The 16,359-nt window shown below is 51.7% G+C and overlaps 1 protein-coding gene across 1 annotated transcript in view; it reads right to left on the reverse strand.

The window, feature by feature from the left end:
- Nucleotides 1-13,326: 13,326 nt before the first annotated feature.
- Nucleotides 13,327-16,359, reverse strand: part of LOC142297002 (cytochrome P450 2K1-like) — a 47,468-nt gene continuing 44,435 nt past the window's right edge. Inside the window, exons 8-9 of the mRNA XM_075341209.1 lie at nucleotides 14,843-14,984; nucleotides 13,327-13,666 (exon numbers count right to left, since the gene is read on the reverse strand). Coding sequence (XP_075197324.1) covers nucleotides 13,488-13,666; nucleotides 14,843-14,984 — 321 coding nt within the window. The 3' untranslated portion in view covers nucleotides 13,327-13,487. The remainder of the gene's footprint in view (nucleotides 13,667-14,842; nucleotides 14,985-16,359) is intronic.

Below are 16,359 nucleotides of genomic sequence, written 5' to 3' on the forward strand. Positions count from 1 at the left end.
AACATGTGTCAGCTGGCCTCGCCTCAAAGCCGCCACCAGGTTCCAGCCATTGTCACACACGACCTTTCCTGGCTTTAGGTTCAGAGTTGTGAGCCAGTGATCTGCCTGCTGTTTCAGAGCTGTCCACACCTCTTCTGCATTGTGGGGTTTGTCACCTATGCAGATTAGCTTCAGCACTGCCTGTTGCCGCTTCGCCGAGGCAGTGCTGCAGTGCTTCTGTGTCGCCCTGGACAAGCCAGGGGCCACAGAGCACAACACTTAAACACCCCACACTCCCTGCAGGCATATCATAGTCAAAACACAAAATCCTTGTTGCCTTCCCCAGGGGCTGTTGTCCACACCAGGGTGTGGAGCCAGGCGGTTGGTCTCCACCCACCGAGGAGGAGGGAAAACACAGGCAGTGAGAGTTAAGCTAAGGAAGTGGAAGGAGGAAAGTAGTAGAGAGGAGAAAAGTGACAGCAAAGAGCCTAAAGTTGGTCCGGGTGTGTGGCCTAGACAGGACAGCAAGGTTGGCAGGATGTGGTGACCGTCTGCAGTGGAGGCCGATTGGAGTCTGCCGTAAGGACCGTGGACGGGTGGTGACCCGGCCGTACCGGACCGGTATACAAAGAGAAGCCAGCACCATTGGCAGAGGACTTTCGGATCCCGGCAAGGCTTGGTGTCGCCGTGAATTTGCCAAATCCGTTAGTGAAGGGGACCTCAGGGTTTCCAAACAGCCAAGTCCAGATAGAAGGCAACCGTACAACCGTGAAGGGGAGACACAGCCACCGCTAAGGGCAACCGTCTCCCAGGGCCAGCGCCTGTGGGCAAAAGGGGCTCCTCCGGCCCATATCCAGGTCAGGGAGCGGGTTACCGTTGGGAAACCATCACTACCAACACTTAACTTAGGTGCAGGGAGAGACAGTCATCACTAACCTGCAGGGAGGAACAACCGCAGCCGTCCGAGTGACCCGTCCATCCAGCCACTTGTTTTACCGTGAACTGTGTCATCATCATTGGGCTGAGTGAGTACCTCCGTGCCGTGCGGCACAGCGCTGCCCCTGTGACCCTGCACTTCATCAGGCCCCGCAACCCGCCTGTCATCCATCTCTACCCCATCACCAGGCCCCGGGACAACCAACCCCCCTACCCACGGAGGGGAGAAATAACAGCAAAGCTGCTCCCTGTCACAGGCTCCCGGGATCCCCGTCCAGAGCAGCGGTGGTGTCCACACAATCATCACAACCGTGGGTGGCGTCACGGACAATATCCCCAAAACCCAAACCACCCCTTTTCACTCACGGGCGAGTAGCGCCGCTCGAGTCCCCGGGATCCGGCCATCGCTCGAGCCAACGAGCAGCAGCAGCCGTAGAGCTGCGTCAGCCGGACCCTAGCAGTGGGAGAGCGCACCATCCCCTCCTCCGCCTGCGACACTTCCAGCTTGGGACTGGTGTGGAGGGTAAAGTGGATCAGGATGCGCAGGAGGAGGAGGAGGCTGAGGAGCATGACATTCCGGAGCTGTAGAGTGTGGGTGAAACCCTGACTGAGGTAGGGCCTGCAAAACTTGGTGTGTGAAGGACGTGTTCCGTCCCTCGCTCAGACTGGGTCCCAGCTTGCACAATATTAACCCAGTGTGACGTCAACGAGATGTAGCGGCCTTGCCCACATGCACTTGTCCACGTGTCTGTGGTTAGGTGGACTTTGGCTGAAACAGCGTTGTTCAGGGCACGTGTGATGTTTTGTGACACGTGGTTAGTTATGCAATGCGGGGACGGCACACCGGGAGAAATAGTGGCGGCTGTGGACCGAGTAACGTGGGACAGCTGCCACCATCAGGTCGCGGAATGCTTCTGTCTCAACCAGCCTAAAAGGCAACATTTCCAGCGCAAGCAGTCGCGAAATGTTAGCATTTAGAACTGTGGCATGTGGGGTGTTGGCAGTGTATTTGCGCCTGCGTTCAAAGGTTTGCTGAATGGATAACTGAACGTTGCGCTGGGACAAGGACGTGCTTGATGATGGTGTTCTTTCTGCGTAGGCAACTGCAGGTGCAGGAGTGGAGGAGGCTTGTTCGCAGGCAGCATGGACAGGGGATTGGCTCGCATGCACAACCAGCGAAGACGTAGCAGTGACATCAGCAAGCACTGCTCTTCGACTCTGTTGTACTTCCCACAAAGTCGGGTGCTTGGCTGACATGTGCCTGATCATGCTGGTGGTGGTCAGGCTGCTAGTTTTGGTACCCCTGCTGATGCTGGCATGGCAGGTGTTGCAAATGGCCTTTTTAGAATCATCTGGAGCCAACTTAAAAAACTGCCAGTGTCAGAGTTCCGGGTTTTCCAGTTTTCTTTTGAAAGAGCTTGCCCTTTGTTAACATGGAGTTTTCTGTTCTGTTGCCCTACTTCCTGTCCATCTGTTTAAAAGCCGCCCCTAAAGCTTAGTCCAGTGCCTGAGTATACTGCTTCCTGTGTGCTCCTGCCCTGCTGCTTTTGGTTCCTGATTGTTATTCGGATCCTCTTGGAAAACAACCGACACCGACTCTGGACTTCATCTGGTATCATCTAGCTGTGCCTGGACTCCGTTTGCCGTCTTTGGTCGGCACTTCTGCCCGGTTCCTTCCGTTTAATACCACTCTGGACTCACATCACGTACGGACATTTTTCGACTTACCTATTGCCCTTTTGTGTCCCGGCTGCTGCGCATTTAGGGCTTCTGGGGTGATTGCCAGACAGTCCCTGTATAGGGGTTCGCTCTTGGTGGTCTCCCTGGGGGAGTCCGGTGCGCGGTCCCGGGAATTCCCTTTCGCTCAGTCCCTGGAAGGTATTTCCTGTATTTATGTTCTACTGTGTTTTTGTTCCGTTTATGTACATATTTGCTGGTTGCATATTATAAATGTCTTGCACCAAGAACTCGTCTCTGGTTGTCATTGCCCTAACGCAATCGAAATCCTCAATACATACAATAGTATTACAGCCAGACTCGGGAAGACCTAACATTTGTACAGGCACCTTGTGTCGTGTTGTTCCGGGGAACAGTTGCCTGCCGTCTGCCTGGGGCCACCACTCTGCTTCTTACTGCCTGTTGTGATGCTACGCCTCCCTCCCCCTGTGCACTGCTGTCCTCGCTCTGCATATCCTCCTGCCAGGTTGGGTCAGTTACTGGATCATCCACCACGTCGTCTTCCTCTTCCGCACCCTGCTCCTCCTCCTGACTTCCTGACAATTGTGTCTCATCATCGTCCACCCCTTGTTGAGACACGTTGCCAACTTCGTGAGAACGTGGCTGCTCAAATATTTGGGCATCTGTACATACAATCTCGTCATGGCCCACTTCAACAGGAGCTGGCGAGAGGCCAGAATTTGTGAATGGAAACGTGAACGAACAGCTCTTCCGAGTGTCCAAGTGTGGGATCAGTAATGTCCGTGGACGTGTGCTCGGCCTGGTGGTAGGAAGGAGGATCAGGTTCTGAAATGTGCGGTGCAGTATCACGGCTACTGACACTTGACCGTGTGGAAGACAGAGTGTTTGTGGTGGTGCCAATCTGACTGGAAGCATTATCCGCTATCCAACTAACAACCTGTTGACACTGGTCTTGGTTCAAGAGCGGTGTACTGCTGCGGTCCCCAAGAATTTGGGACAGGACGTGCGAGTGACTAGATGTGGCCCTTTGTTGTGGCGAAATTAGAGCTTGCACACAACCTCGGTCTCTGCCTGCACCACCATCACGTCCACTTCCTTGTTCGTTGACAACGCCCTTGCGCATTTTGCAATGCTGTGCTGATGTGTATTCACTAGACTTGTGCGTTATATCCAAGTTTTTGCAAAACTCACACAAATGCAGCGGAAAGCTGCCACCAACAGGCACACACGTGCGGTTTTTAAATGCAAGCACGGAGGCACTAAGAACCTAACAGGTCTCTATCCAGGGACAACGTGGAGCCTCCCAATTTTTGGCTGCCCTGCCTAAGGGCTATACTACAATAGACCCACTTCCTTACAATGGGCACTTCAGGTTTACAGGCCCTCATGCACGTCTCTATCCAGGGACAACGTGGAGCCTCCCAATTTTTGGCTGCCCTGCCTAAGGGCTATACTATAATACACCCACTTCCTTACAATGGGCACTTCAGGTTTACAGGCCCTCATGCACGTCTCTATCCAGGGACAACGTGGAGCCTCCCAATTTTTGGCTGCCCTGCCTAAGGGCTATACTACAATAGACCCACTTCCTTACAATGGGCACTTCAGGTTTACAGGCCCTCATGAACGTCTCTATCCAGGGACAACGTGGAGCCTCCCAATTTTTGGCTGCCCTGCCTAAGGGCTATACTACAATAGACCCACTTCCTTACAATGGGCACTTCAGGTTTACAGGCCATCATGCACGTCTCTATCCAGGGACAATGTGGAGCCTCCCAATTTTTGGCTGCCCTGCCTAAGGGCTATAATATAATACACCCACTTCCTTACAATGGGCACTTCAGGTTTACAGGCCCTCATGCACGTCTCTATCCAGGGACAACGTGGAGCCTCCCAATTTTTGGCTGCCCTGCCTAAGGGCTATACTATAATACACCCACTTCCTTCCAATGGGCACTTCAGGTTTACAGGCCCTCATGCACGTCTGTATGCCGGGGCATTGGTGAACCTCACAATTTTGGACTGCCCTGGCAAAGGAAAATACTACAAAGACTCACTTCCTCAAAATGGGCACATTAGACTCAAGAGGCCTTCATGTACGTCTCTTCTCAGGGACATCGGAGTGCCACACAATGTTTTCACGTAAAATCTTTCATGTATTAATCTCAAAAAGTAACATACACCAGCTCTATCTCACTATAGGGTATGTGCCCTTAACATTTCTGCCATGAAAAATCATTTTGGGGTCATTTTGGAAGGTTTTCTGGTGAGTCCGTAAAAATGGCGTGAAACGCGGACAAAATTGTTCACAGCTGTGACTTTTGAGTGATAAATGCTTCAAGGGGTCTTCCCCATGCTGTTGCCATGTCATTTGAGCACTCTTCTGAGACTTTTGTGACATTTTTAGGGTTTCTCCATGCTGCCGGGGGGTCATTTCACAAAAATACTCGGGTCTCCCATAGGATAACATTGGGCTCGTTGCTCGGGCCGAGTACACGCGTATCTTGGGAGGCTCGGCCCGAGCTTCGAGCACCCGAGCTTTTTAGTACTCGCTCATCACTAATAAAGATCTGTCCTAAAAGGGTTCAAGTTACCTGCCGTACGGACCAAGTCTGAAAGACAACCAGGAGGGGACCCTAGATGCTCCAAGCCACGGCTCCCACCAACCAGAGACAGGTGCAGGGGAAGTAAGCCATCAGGTCACCCCACCGGCACTGGAACTAAGGGAACCAGTGGTGAGGACCAGCCTCCATCGGGTTGCCAGCAACAACTTTGTGAGTAAAGAACCAGTTACACTGCAATCCCTTGTGTGGCCTACCTTCTTTACGCGCCCAAGCGTTATCAATGGATATAAACCACAACCACCATCATCTATTCCCTGGGGCCTGGCCCTACTTGCGGAGGTCCGCAACATCCCGGCTGTCACTACCATCAGCCTCAGTAGTGAGAGACTGTGCAGCGGCAGCTCCATCTTTATAGCCGCAACTTCAAGTGGCGTCACGACAAAAATTTTATTAATTATCCCTGTAAATATATTCCCCCTTTTTTAAAAGCGACCCCCAGGGTCAAGGAATCGGGCACCGGCCATTACACCCATGACATTCCTCAGTGAAACCAGGCCTGGGACTGAGTACCTGTCAGGGCCAGGTGGACGGGCAGACCCAGGAGGTGGATCCACTGGGCCGAACTCCTAGATGGTGGTAAGGGGTCCGGTAGCTGGAGCACTATAGGCAGCAGAACAGTCCGTGCACAGGAGTATAACGGAGAAGTCCCTGGGACTACGGAGTCACTGGTGGTAGTCCGGGTGACGCAGCTCAGGTTCGGAAGCCGAGAAGATGTCAGGCGGGGTCCGGAACCTTTGGAGCGAGATGACAGGTCACCGCAGGGATACGAGATGGTACGGACTGTCAGGATGGCAGATGGACTGCGTTCGGGGTTCGGGATTCGGTCTGGACCGGATGGCGAGGCAGGCACAGCTCTACAAGAGAGATAGGTGAGTATATACACATATACACCAGGAGACCTGACTCCTAGCTTAAGAAACACGAAGATCAGGCCCCGCCCCCTTGGACATAAACCCCCTTTATACCCTGTACCTGTTTTGCATCATTTCCTGTTAATGGACGCTGGCCCTTTAAGAAAGGGTCAATGACCGCGCGCGCGCCCTAATGCGCATGCGCGCGGCCCGAGTGCCAGAAGCCAGAGCAGGAAGCTGCGAGGAGGAGGCAGCAGGGCCAGGATGGGGCTGTGAAGCCGACGGACGCCGGGTGCGGGGACCAGGACGCTGGGGACGCGCTGGCAAGGGGTGCTGGAGAGCGGGGAGCGGCGGTGACCGGACCAAGGAACCGGGAAGCGAGACGGGGGACCCGGGGAGCGTGACAGGTGAGCCGGAGGGCACCACAGGGGACCCGGGGAGCGTGACAGTACCCCCCCCCCCCACGCCCCCCTCCCCGCAACCGGGACAGGAAGGCACGGATCAGCGGAGTACCCACATTCTCCCGGGGCTCCCAGGACCTATCCTCAGGACCATACCCTGCCCAGTCCACCAGGAAGAACTGTCGACCCCGTACGGTCTTCATGGCCACGATATCCCTTACCGCATAGATGTCGTCATCGGCTATAGGAGGAGGAGCCGAACTGGCAGCAGCGGAGAAGGGACCCAGGACAACCGGCTTGAGCAGGGAGACGTGGAATGAGTTGGGTATCCTCATCGTGGCCGGGAGCTGTAGCTTGTAGGAGACCTCATTGATCTTGTTCAGGACTTTAAACGGCCCGATGTAGCGAGGACCCAGCTTGTAGGATGGTATCTTCAATCGGACGTACTTGGATGCAAGCCAGACTAGATCTCCAGGAGAGAAACACGGAGGATCCAGACGTCTCTTGTCTGCGTGTCTTTTCATCCGCAGGGAAGCACGCCCAAGGGACGCCTTGACAGAGTCCCAAATGGTTGCAAAGTCACGGGCTACAGTATCAGCAGCAGGGACATCCGAAGAAGGGGATACAGGCAATGGAACGGAGGGCTGAAGTCCGTAAACGACATGGAAGGGAGAGCTGGAGGAGGACTCACTGACGTGGTGGTTATGGGAGAATTCAGCCCAAGGAAGAAGCGTGGACCAGTCGTCGTGATGGGCGTTGACATAGTGACGTAAGAAAGAGGTCAATATTTGATTGACCCTCTCCACTTGGCCATTAGACTGGGGATGGTATGCAGATGAAAAGTCCAGAGTCACTCCCAGATGGTTGCAGAGAGCCCTCCAGAAGCGGGAGGTGAACTGAGTTCCTCTATCGGATACGATGTGAGATGGAAAGCCATGCAAGCGGAAGATGTGATGTATGTAGGCGTCCGCGAGTTCCTGAGCAGAGGGCAATCCAGCCATAGGGACGAAATGAGCCATTTTAGAGAATCGATCCACCACGACCCATATGACTGTGTGTCCGGAGGACAATGGCAAGTCTGTAATAAAGTCCATCGCTATGTGTTGCCACGGAACTGAAGGTATCGGCAGAGGCAGAAGACGGCCATATGGCAGGTGTTTGGGCGTCTTGTTCCTGGCACAAGAGGAGCAGGCAGAGACAAAAGCAGCGACGTCCGTGCGAAGGGATGGCCACCAGTAATGGCGTACAATCGCACCCCATGTTCTCTTCTGACCAGCATGACCGGCTGTTTTCGAGGCATGACCCCAGTGTAACACTTTTTGCCTGTCTGTCTCAGAGACATAGGTCTTCCCGGGCGGTATCTGGGCCAGGGTGACAGGGGCCACCGGAATGATTTTGCTAGGACAGATGATGGGTTGGGTAGTCTCCTCCTCCTGCTCCATGGGCATGAAAGACCTGGACAAGGCATCAGCGCGTACATTCTTGTCCGCGGGTCGGAAATGGAGCTGGAAATCAAACCTGGCAAAGAATAAGGACCACCTGGCTTGCCGTGGGTTCAGTCGCTGAGCAGACCGCAGGTATTCCAGGTTCTTGTGGTCCGTGTAAATGATAACGGGGTACACTGCTCCTTCCAGAAGGTAGCGCCATTCCTCCAGAGCCAGTTTGACTGCCAAGAGCTCTCGGTCACCGATGGTGTAGTTGCGTTCAGGCGCTGAGAAGCTCTTGGAGAAGAATCCGCAAGTCACCATCTTCCCGGAGGAGGATTTCTGCATGAGCACTGCTCCGGCTCCTGAGGAGGAGGCATCCACCTCCAAGGTGAACTGGCGGTTTAACTCCGGACGGTGAAGTACAGGAGAGGAGGCAAATGCCCGCTTCAGCGAGCCAAACGCGGCGTCGGCCGCAGGTGACCAGTCCTTTGGATTAGCCTCCTTCTTGGTCAAAGCGGAGAGAGGAGCAGTCAAAGCCGAGAAGTGAGGGATGAACTGGCGGTAGTAGTTGGCGAATCCCAGGAAGCGTTGGATTGCCTTCAGTCCAGAAGGAGGAGGCCAGTTGAGAATGGAGGAGACCTTCTTTGGATCCATCTGCAGTCCGGTATCAGAGATGATGTACCCCAGGAAGGGGAGAGAAGACTGCTCAAAGACACACTTCTCATACTTCGCGTACAGACGATTCTCTCTCAGTCTTTGTAGAACCAGCTGCACGTTCTCTCTGTGGGTCTGGAGGTCCGGAGAGAAGACAAGGATGTCATCCAGATATACTACCACACAGAGGTAAAGAAGGTCCCGGAAGACGTCGTTCACCAGTTCTTGAAAGACGGCTGGGGCGTTACACAGGCCGAAGGGCATCACGCAGTATTCATAGTGCCCATCGCGAGTGTTGAACGCGGTCTTCCATTCGTCCCCAGAGCGGATGCGGACCAGATTGTAAGCACCCCGAAGATCCAGCTTGGTGAACACACGAGCTCCTCTAAGCCGGTCAAACAATTCAGGGATGAGCGGCAGAGGGTACTTGTTTTTTACGGTGATTTGATTCAAACCCCGGTAGTCTATGCATGGGCGTAAGTCGCCCTCTTTCTTCTTGACAAAGAAGAAACCTGCTCCAGCAGGAGAGGAGGATCTCCGGATGAATCCCCTTGCCAGGCTCTCTGTGATGTAAGTAGACATGGCCCTTGTTTCGGCTGGAGACAATGGATATATCCGTCCTCGAGGTGGTGTAGTTCCAGGGAGCAGGTCAATGGCACAATCGTAGGGATGATGTGGCGGAAGTACCTCGGATTCCTTTTTATCAAAGACGTCTGCAAAGGACCAATAGGCCGAGGGCAGCCCCGGTAGGTTCTCTGGAACCGGAGGTCGTCGGATGGGTTGTATGGTCTTCAGGCACTTCTCATGGCACGAAGAGCCCCATCGGGTGATTTCGCCAGTGCCCCAGCTGACTGATGGTTCGTGTGTCCGCAACCAGGGAAGTCCCAGCAGGATTTGATGGGACATGTGTGGGAGGACGTAGAGAGCGATGTTCTCGGTGTGCAGGGCACCGATACGCAGTTCCACCGGCTTGGTGATCCAGGAGATGGTGTCAGAGAGGGGTCTCCCATCCACAGAGGCAATCACGAGGGGCTTGTCAAGTGGAGTAACAGGCACCTGGTACTTGTCCACCGTGGCCTGCTGGATGAAATTGCCTGCTGCCCCGGAATCGAGGTATGCCTCAGCCGTGAACTGCGTCTCTCCCGTTGTCACTTGCACAGTCCATGTAACCGGGTCTGAGAGAGTCCCAGCACCTAGGGTGGCCTCTCCTACCAACCCTAGGCTTTGGAGTTTCCCGGCCTCTCAGGACAGGAGCGTAGCAGGTGTGTATCCTCTCCGCAGTAAAAGCAGAGGCCCTTGGCGAGCCGCTCAGCTCTACGTTGTTCAGACTGCCGCACTCTGTCGATCTGCATGGGCTCGTGGACGGGGACCCCAGCTGTCGAAGACTGAAGTACGGCGGGCTTCTGCGGAGGAGAGGAATGCCGTACCGGTCGTCTCTCACGGGACACTTCCTTGGATCGCTCCTGAAAGCGGATGTCCACTCGAGTCGCTAGGGTAATCAGGGCATCCAGGGTGGTCGGTACGTCACGACCCGCCAGCTCATCTTTAATTCGCCCCGAGAGTCCTTCCCAGAAGGCGGCGGTTAGGGCCTCGTTGTTCCACCCGAGTTCCGAAGCCAAGGTGCGAAACCGGATTGCGTATTGGCCCACCGTCAGAGTCCCCTGACGCAGCCGGAGAAGAGACGAAGCAGACGCGGAGGCGCGTCCGGGCTCATCAAAGGTGCCACGGAATGCCTGCAGGAAGTCCTGGATGTTCGTGGTCACAGGATCCCCCTTCTCCCACAAGGGGTTCATCCACGCCAGTGCCTCACCCTCTAGATGGGACATGATGAAGGCGACCTTGGCTTGATCAGAGGCAAACAAATGCGGCAGCTGCGTGAAATGGAGGGAGCATTGGTTTAAGAATCCCCTGCAGGTCTTGGGGTCTCCGGCGTACCGGGGTGGTGAGGCCAAACGAAGTCTGGAAGTATCTGAAGAAGTCGCCACGGGAGCTGGAGCCGTGGCTTGACTAGTGGAGGCCCGGGATGCTGAAGACGTGACTGCCGCTTGTAGCGTGTTCAGGCGGGCGTCCACAGAAGACATAAATTGCAGCATGGGGGTCTGAGTCTCACGCTGGCGTTGGAGTTCCTCCTGTACGGCTGCTAGTGCTGCAGCGGGATCCATGGCCTGATCTTACTGTCAGGGCCAGGTGGACGGGCAGACCCAGGAGGTGGATCCACTGGGCCGAACTCCTAGATGGTGGTAAGGGGTCCGGTAGCTGGAGCACTATAGGCAGCAGAACAGTCCGTGCACAGGAGTATAACGGAGAAGTCCCTGGGACTACGGAGTCACTGGTGGTAGTCCGGGTGACGCAGCTCAGGTTCGGAAGCCGAGAAGATGTCAGGCGGGGTCCGGAACCTTTGGAGCGAGATGACAGGTCACCGCAGGGATCCGAGATGGTACGGACTGTCAGGATGGCAGATGGACTGCGTTCGGGGTTCGGGATTCGGTCTGGACCGGATGGCGAGGCAGGCACGGCTCTACAAGAGAGATAGGTGAGTATATACACATATACACCAGGAGACCTGACTCCTAGCTTAAGAAACACGAAGATCAGGCCCCGCCCCCTTGGACATAAACCCCCTTTATACCCTGTACCTGTTTTGCATCATTTCCTGTTAATGGACGCTGGCCCTTTAAGAAAGGGTCAATGACCGCGCGCGCGCCCTAATGCGCATGCGCGCGGCCCGAGTGCCAGAAGCCAGAGCAGGAAGCTGCGAGGAGGAGGCAGCAGGGCCAGGATGGGGCTGTGAAGCCGACGGACGCCGGGTGCGGGGACCAGGACGCTGGGGACGCGCTGGCAAGGGGTGCTGGAGAGCGGGGAGCGGCGGTGACCGGACCAAGGAACCGGGAAGCGAGACGGGGGACCCGGGGAGCGTGACAGGTGAGCCGGAGGGCAGCACAGGGGACCCGGGGAGCGTGACAGTACCCCATAGCTCTGGGGTGCGACATATGCATAGGCTTTGTGAGGTTCAGAGTCCCTCCCTTATAGACACACATGACATGCCCAGATAAGGTAATACAATATTAAAATTACAGTTATCGGGGACTACTGGTGAGTGTTGGTTTTATTTTCCCCTCTAAAATGTTATATACTGTAGTCATAGGGGACGGGGAAATATGCTGACTAGTGAGAAATGGCCCGGCTATTAGGTTATGGAAGAGGTGGGGTTTCTTTTTTCTCTTTTAACTTTTGCAGTAAATACAAATCATTATACAGGATAAAAGGTTTCCTAACATTTTTTCCTGGAAAATCTATTTTACCTCAATTTTGTATGTTTAAGGCCTAAGCCACACGGCATGAAAATCGGAGCGAGTGCAATGCGATAAAACATCGCATTCCACTCGGACCAATATTAGACTGTGTGTCAGCGCCCATGAGCGATTATTTTCTCAGCCCTAATCGGACCGAGAAAACAATTGCAGCATGATGCAATTGTAGTGCGGTCCTTGTTTCTCTCACACCCATTCAAGTCTATGGGGCGAGAGAAAGATCGCACTGCATTCGCGGTACACCGGTGTACTGCGAGTGCAGAGTGAGAATGGCAATAGCCGGCTACGGAGGAGAGAGGGAGATAAATCCCTCCCACACTTTTCACCTGTGCCTCTGTGCCCACTGCACAGTCTGCATGTTTTTATTCTGCTACAATAAAATCAAGTTTTATTTCTACAAAATCTCCATGATGCTGGATTTTTTCCTTTGCTGATATCCATTGCCGCCCGGGCCAGGGTGTTTCATTGCATCAGTGCAGAATCCAGGAGTGAAGAGGGGTGAGCTGACCTTTTTTATTCTTATAAATCCCTCCCCTCCGCAGCTCCAGCCCTCCGTTCCTCAGCGCTGGCCTGCCCCTTCTCAGTGCAGGCCCTCCTCAGTGCAGGCCGTCCTCAGCTCCAGCCCTCCCCTCCTGAGCGCTGGCCCGCCCCTCCTCAGTGCAGGCCCTCCTCAGTGCAAGCCCTCCTCAGTGCAGGCCCTCCTCAGCTCCAGCCCTCCCCTCCTGAGCGCTGGGCCGCCCCTCCTCAGTGCAGGCCCTCTTCAGTGCAGGCCCTCCTCAGTGCAGGCCCTCCTCAGTGCTGACCCTCCCCTCTTCAGTGCCGGGCCTCCCCTCCTCAGCGCTGGCCCTCCCCTCCTCAGTGCCGGCCCGCCCTCCCGCAGCTGTGGTCCGATCACATGATCGGACCTTAGTCGCAGTGACACACGCATGACACTTGGCTCCTGCTGTGCTGCCAGTGTGATCCTAGTGTTATGCGAGGATCACACTAATCCCCCGTGTGGCCCCGGCCTTATTGTTAGTCCCCAAAAGGGGAGTGATACTCTGACAACATTGTTCTCAGGAGCGACCTGGGAGTCAGAGATTCCATTTGTTCCCGTTCCATTTGAGCACTGTTTCCACCCACGGCAATGAATTTCCTGCCCCCCTCAGACCTCCTGTTAGAGTTTTCCGAAACAAATGCTTGAGTTTCCCATTGACTTCCATTATACTGTGTATTGGAGTCGTGCCCATCCGAATGTCTGACCTGCTCGATTCGAGCACCAACACTTCAGCATTTTAGTGCTGATTCATTAATATTTATTACTATGGAATTGGAAAAAAATCAGCAATGCAAGAATCAATTCTGCATAAATAAAGTGTCTCTATAATTGGAGCATCTGAATATGCTGGATATTGTTATGAAATGTCAAAAGCAGTGTGTTTTTTTACTAGTATCAAATAAAAGGCGACATTAAACAAATATTTTAATTTGTATTTGTAAAATAAAAGTTTCATAAATGAATATTTCACAATATGTACATTATTATGATATCATTGTCTATGTATATTATAGTAACTCAGAAATAATATGTTTATTAAGGCATATCCATTGCCATATTATTATTTTCTTATCTGCGAGGAATCGCACATATTTCATGGGGTATTGGGGCATTAGTGAACCCCACGGCTGGATTGAGGTCCAGTTCTGCCCCTGGTGGGGCCCGGAATGTGAAGTTCTGTAGCAGAGTTGTGAAGAACAGGAAAAGCTCCATTTTTGCCAAGTTCTCTCCGGCACAACTTCTCTTACCTGGATGAGATAGAATAAGAAAGTTTAATGGCTGTCAAAGTACAAGTAACAGAGATAGGTATATATGGTACAATGGCAATAGGTGCACGAGGAGCTTTAGTTGGTAGAGACCTCTCTAGATGGGTCAATAGAATCAGCTGATCATTGGGCCATCTAAACATACCATGAAAGTGTTGGTTCTTAAGGTTATTGGATTGTTTATGTTGGTATTACAGGGTATCTGTATCTGTCATTGTAGAAAAACATGGTAGGGGTTTAGATCCTGATTTCAGCAATATGTCACTTACTGGGCTGTGTATTGCTGTTTCAATAAAATCAGTGTTTTATCAGCAGGAGAATATCACTGCTGGATTACCTGCCTTCTAAACCTTCTGCTGTTTTTAACCCCATACCCACCACTGATTAGCAGCTTTTAGACAATATACAATGTATAGAGAAAGCTACCAATTAGTGGTTTGGTCGGGGTTATACAGAGTTCAGCATTCTGAGCACTGCGAGATCCACAGCAGAGAAAACAGTGATTGTATCAAAATAATAGCATGTAGACAAGCAAGTGACACATCGCCGGAATCAGGGTCTCAGCCTCTACATCATGCTGCTCTCTGATTATATAGCAAAAACTTGGTGACTGTTTCTCCTTAAAAAATCATTTGTTTGCATAATATAGTTGATATTGGTCAGTGTTAATAAGCCTAAAACGAGCATCAAACACTCGTTATGAGAAAAGATCTGTCCATGTAAACCCAATGGTCCTAAGAAGAATTTTAAGAGAAAACCTCTTTATTACCAAAGGTAAGAGGTTTCACTGGTTCAAAAGTCCAAACTTCCCTTTGCAAAAGAACATGTTAATATTGTGCAAATATTGGTAATGTACATTATATATATATATATATATATATATATATATATATGTATATATATATCTTGACATAGGAAGTCTCTCCGGGGAGAAAGGAGACAAACTCTAGCACCACCTATTGAAAGTAGCAATCCTAAAAGTCCAAAGTGGCTTTTTAACAAGCCTTTTCATATGACCTAGGATTTATGCCAGATCAGAACCCCAATTTGCAGACACGGTGTTTTGGGGTGATTGCCCCTCGTCAGTGCAAAGTATGGGATCTGATCTGGCTTTTCTGCTTCATTGATTACACTGGCATTTCTGTCCTTCTGTCTTACCTAGTGAAAATGGGATAAAAGCTTCATTCTTCTTTAAATTTCCTTCCGCATCAAGAAAGTGTTCTGGATAAAACTGTTCTGGCTTCTCAAAGCAGGATCCATCCTTAAGGACAGAGTGCAGCAATGGGATAACAACTGTGCCCTAATATACAAATATCATGTAAGTGGGAATGCAATGACATTCATAGCAGAGTTTTACAATAAAGACGATGTCTCACACTCAGAAATATTTGAACAGTGACACAAGTTTTGACATTTTAGCAATTTACCAAAACATATTCAAGATACAGCTATATAATCAATATGGGCTTAAAGTGCAGACTCTCAGCTTTGATTTGAGAGTATTCACATTCTAGTAGGAGAAAGGGTTTAGGAATTACAGGTCTTTAGAGGAAACCTGTCAGGTCCCCCCGTGCCCCCCAGAACCACCAGCAGCTGTTTGTTCCTATCTAAAGTGCCTTCCTAACAGTCCCTTTATTACATTGCACTTTATTAACATCTTTGTATAGTGCTGGCGATGATGCTAGAGATGTGGTAACAAGCTAGGTGGGCTGACTAGTCTGGGAAACAAACGCCCCACCAACTAGTCAAGGAGGTCATTTACATATCATAAATGGACTAAGGGAATTTAGACCTGACAAGTTCCTTTTAATATGTAGCGGCCTCTTTTTCAAGTGGCCAAAAATAATTGAACAGGTAACTCAAAAGCCCTTTAATGGGCAACACCCTTGTTAATCTATCATCAATTCAGCAGGTATAAGGTCTGGAGCTGATTCCAGGTATGGTATTTGCATTTGGAAGATGCAGTCAAAGGAGCTCTCAAAGGAGGAGAAATAGACTATCATTAGAATGAAAAAAAGAGAGGAAATCAAACACAGATAGCAGAGATGTTAGAAATGGCCAAATCAACAGTTGGTACATTCTGCAAAAAAAAAAAAAAGTTCACTGGTGAGCTTGAAAACTCAAAAAGGCTTGGACATCCATGGAAGACAACAGTAGTGGATTATTGTAGAATTCTTCCCATAGTGAAGGAAAGCCTATCACAGCATCCATCCAAGTGAAGAACACTCTCCAGGAAGTCGGTGTTTTAGTATCTAAGTCCATTATAAGAGGACTTCATAAGAGCAAATTACAGAGAGTTCAGCCGAGGGTTCCAAGCATTAATCAGCCTTCAAATAGAAAGGAGAGATTAGACTAGGCTATGGGATGAGCTTAAAGAAGTGGTTGACCATTTTATTTTTTTTCTCTCAAATATCTTATGTTGCCAATAATGCCTGTGAGCAGCGCTATTGTAGTCCACTCACCCCATCGTATGACTCCCGGGGCTCAGTGATCTCGGGGATCCAGTGATATCACGTCAACTTCCTGTTCACGTGACATCACCACGGCCGGCTCAAGTCTCCATGAATGACTGGACTGTGGACGGAATTTCACCGCTCCTCACCACCCAGCATCCCTCCTGCTTGCACGCTTTGCAGTGAGGGAGGAGGGATCATTGAGATGATGGGATGTGCTGA

This window comes from Anomaloglossus baeobatrachus, chromosome 3 (genome assembly GCF_048569485.1).
Source record: "Anomaloglossus baeobatrachus isolate aAnoBae1 chromosome 3, aAnoBae1.hap1, whole genome shotgun sequence".
Taxonomy (NCBI): Eukaryota; Metazoa; Chordata; class Amphibia; order Anura; family Aromobatidae; genus Anomaloglossus; species Anomaloglossus baeobatrachus.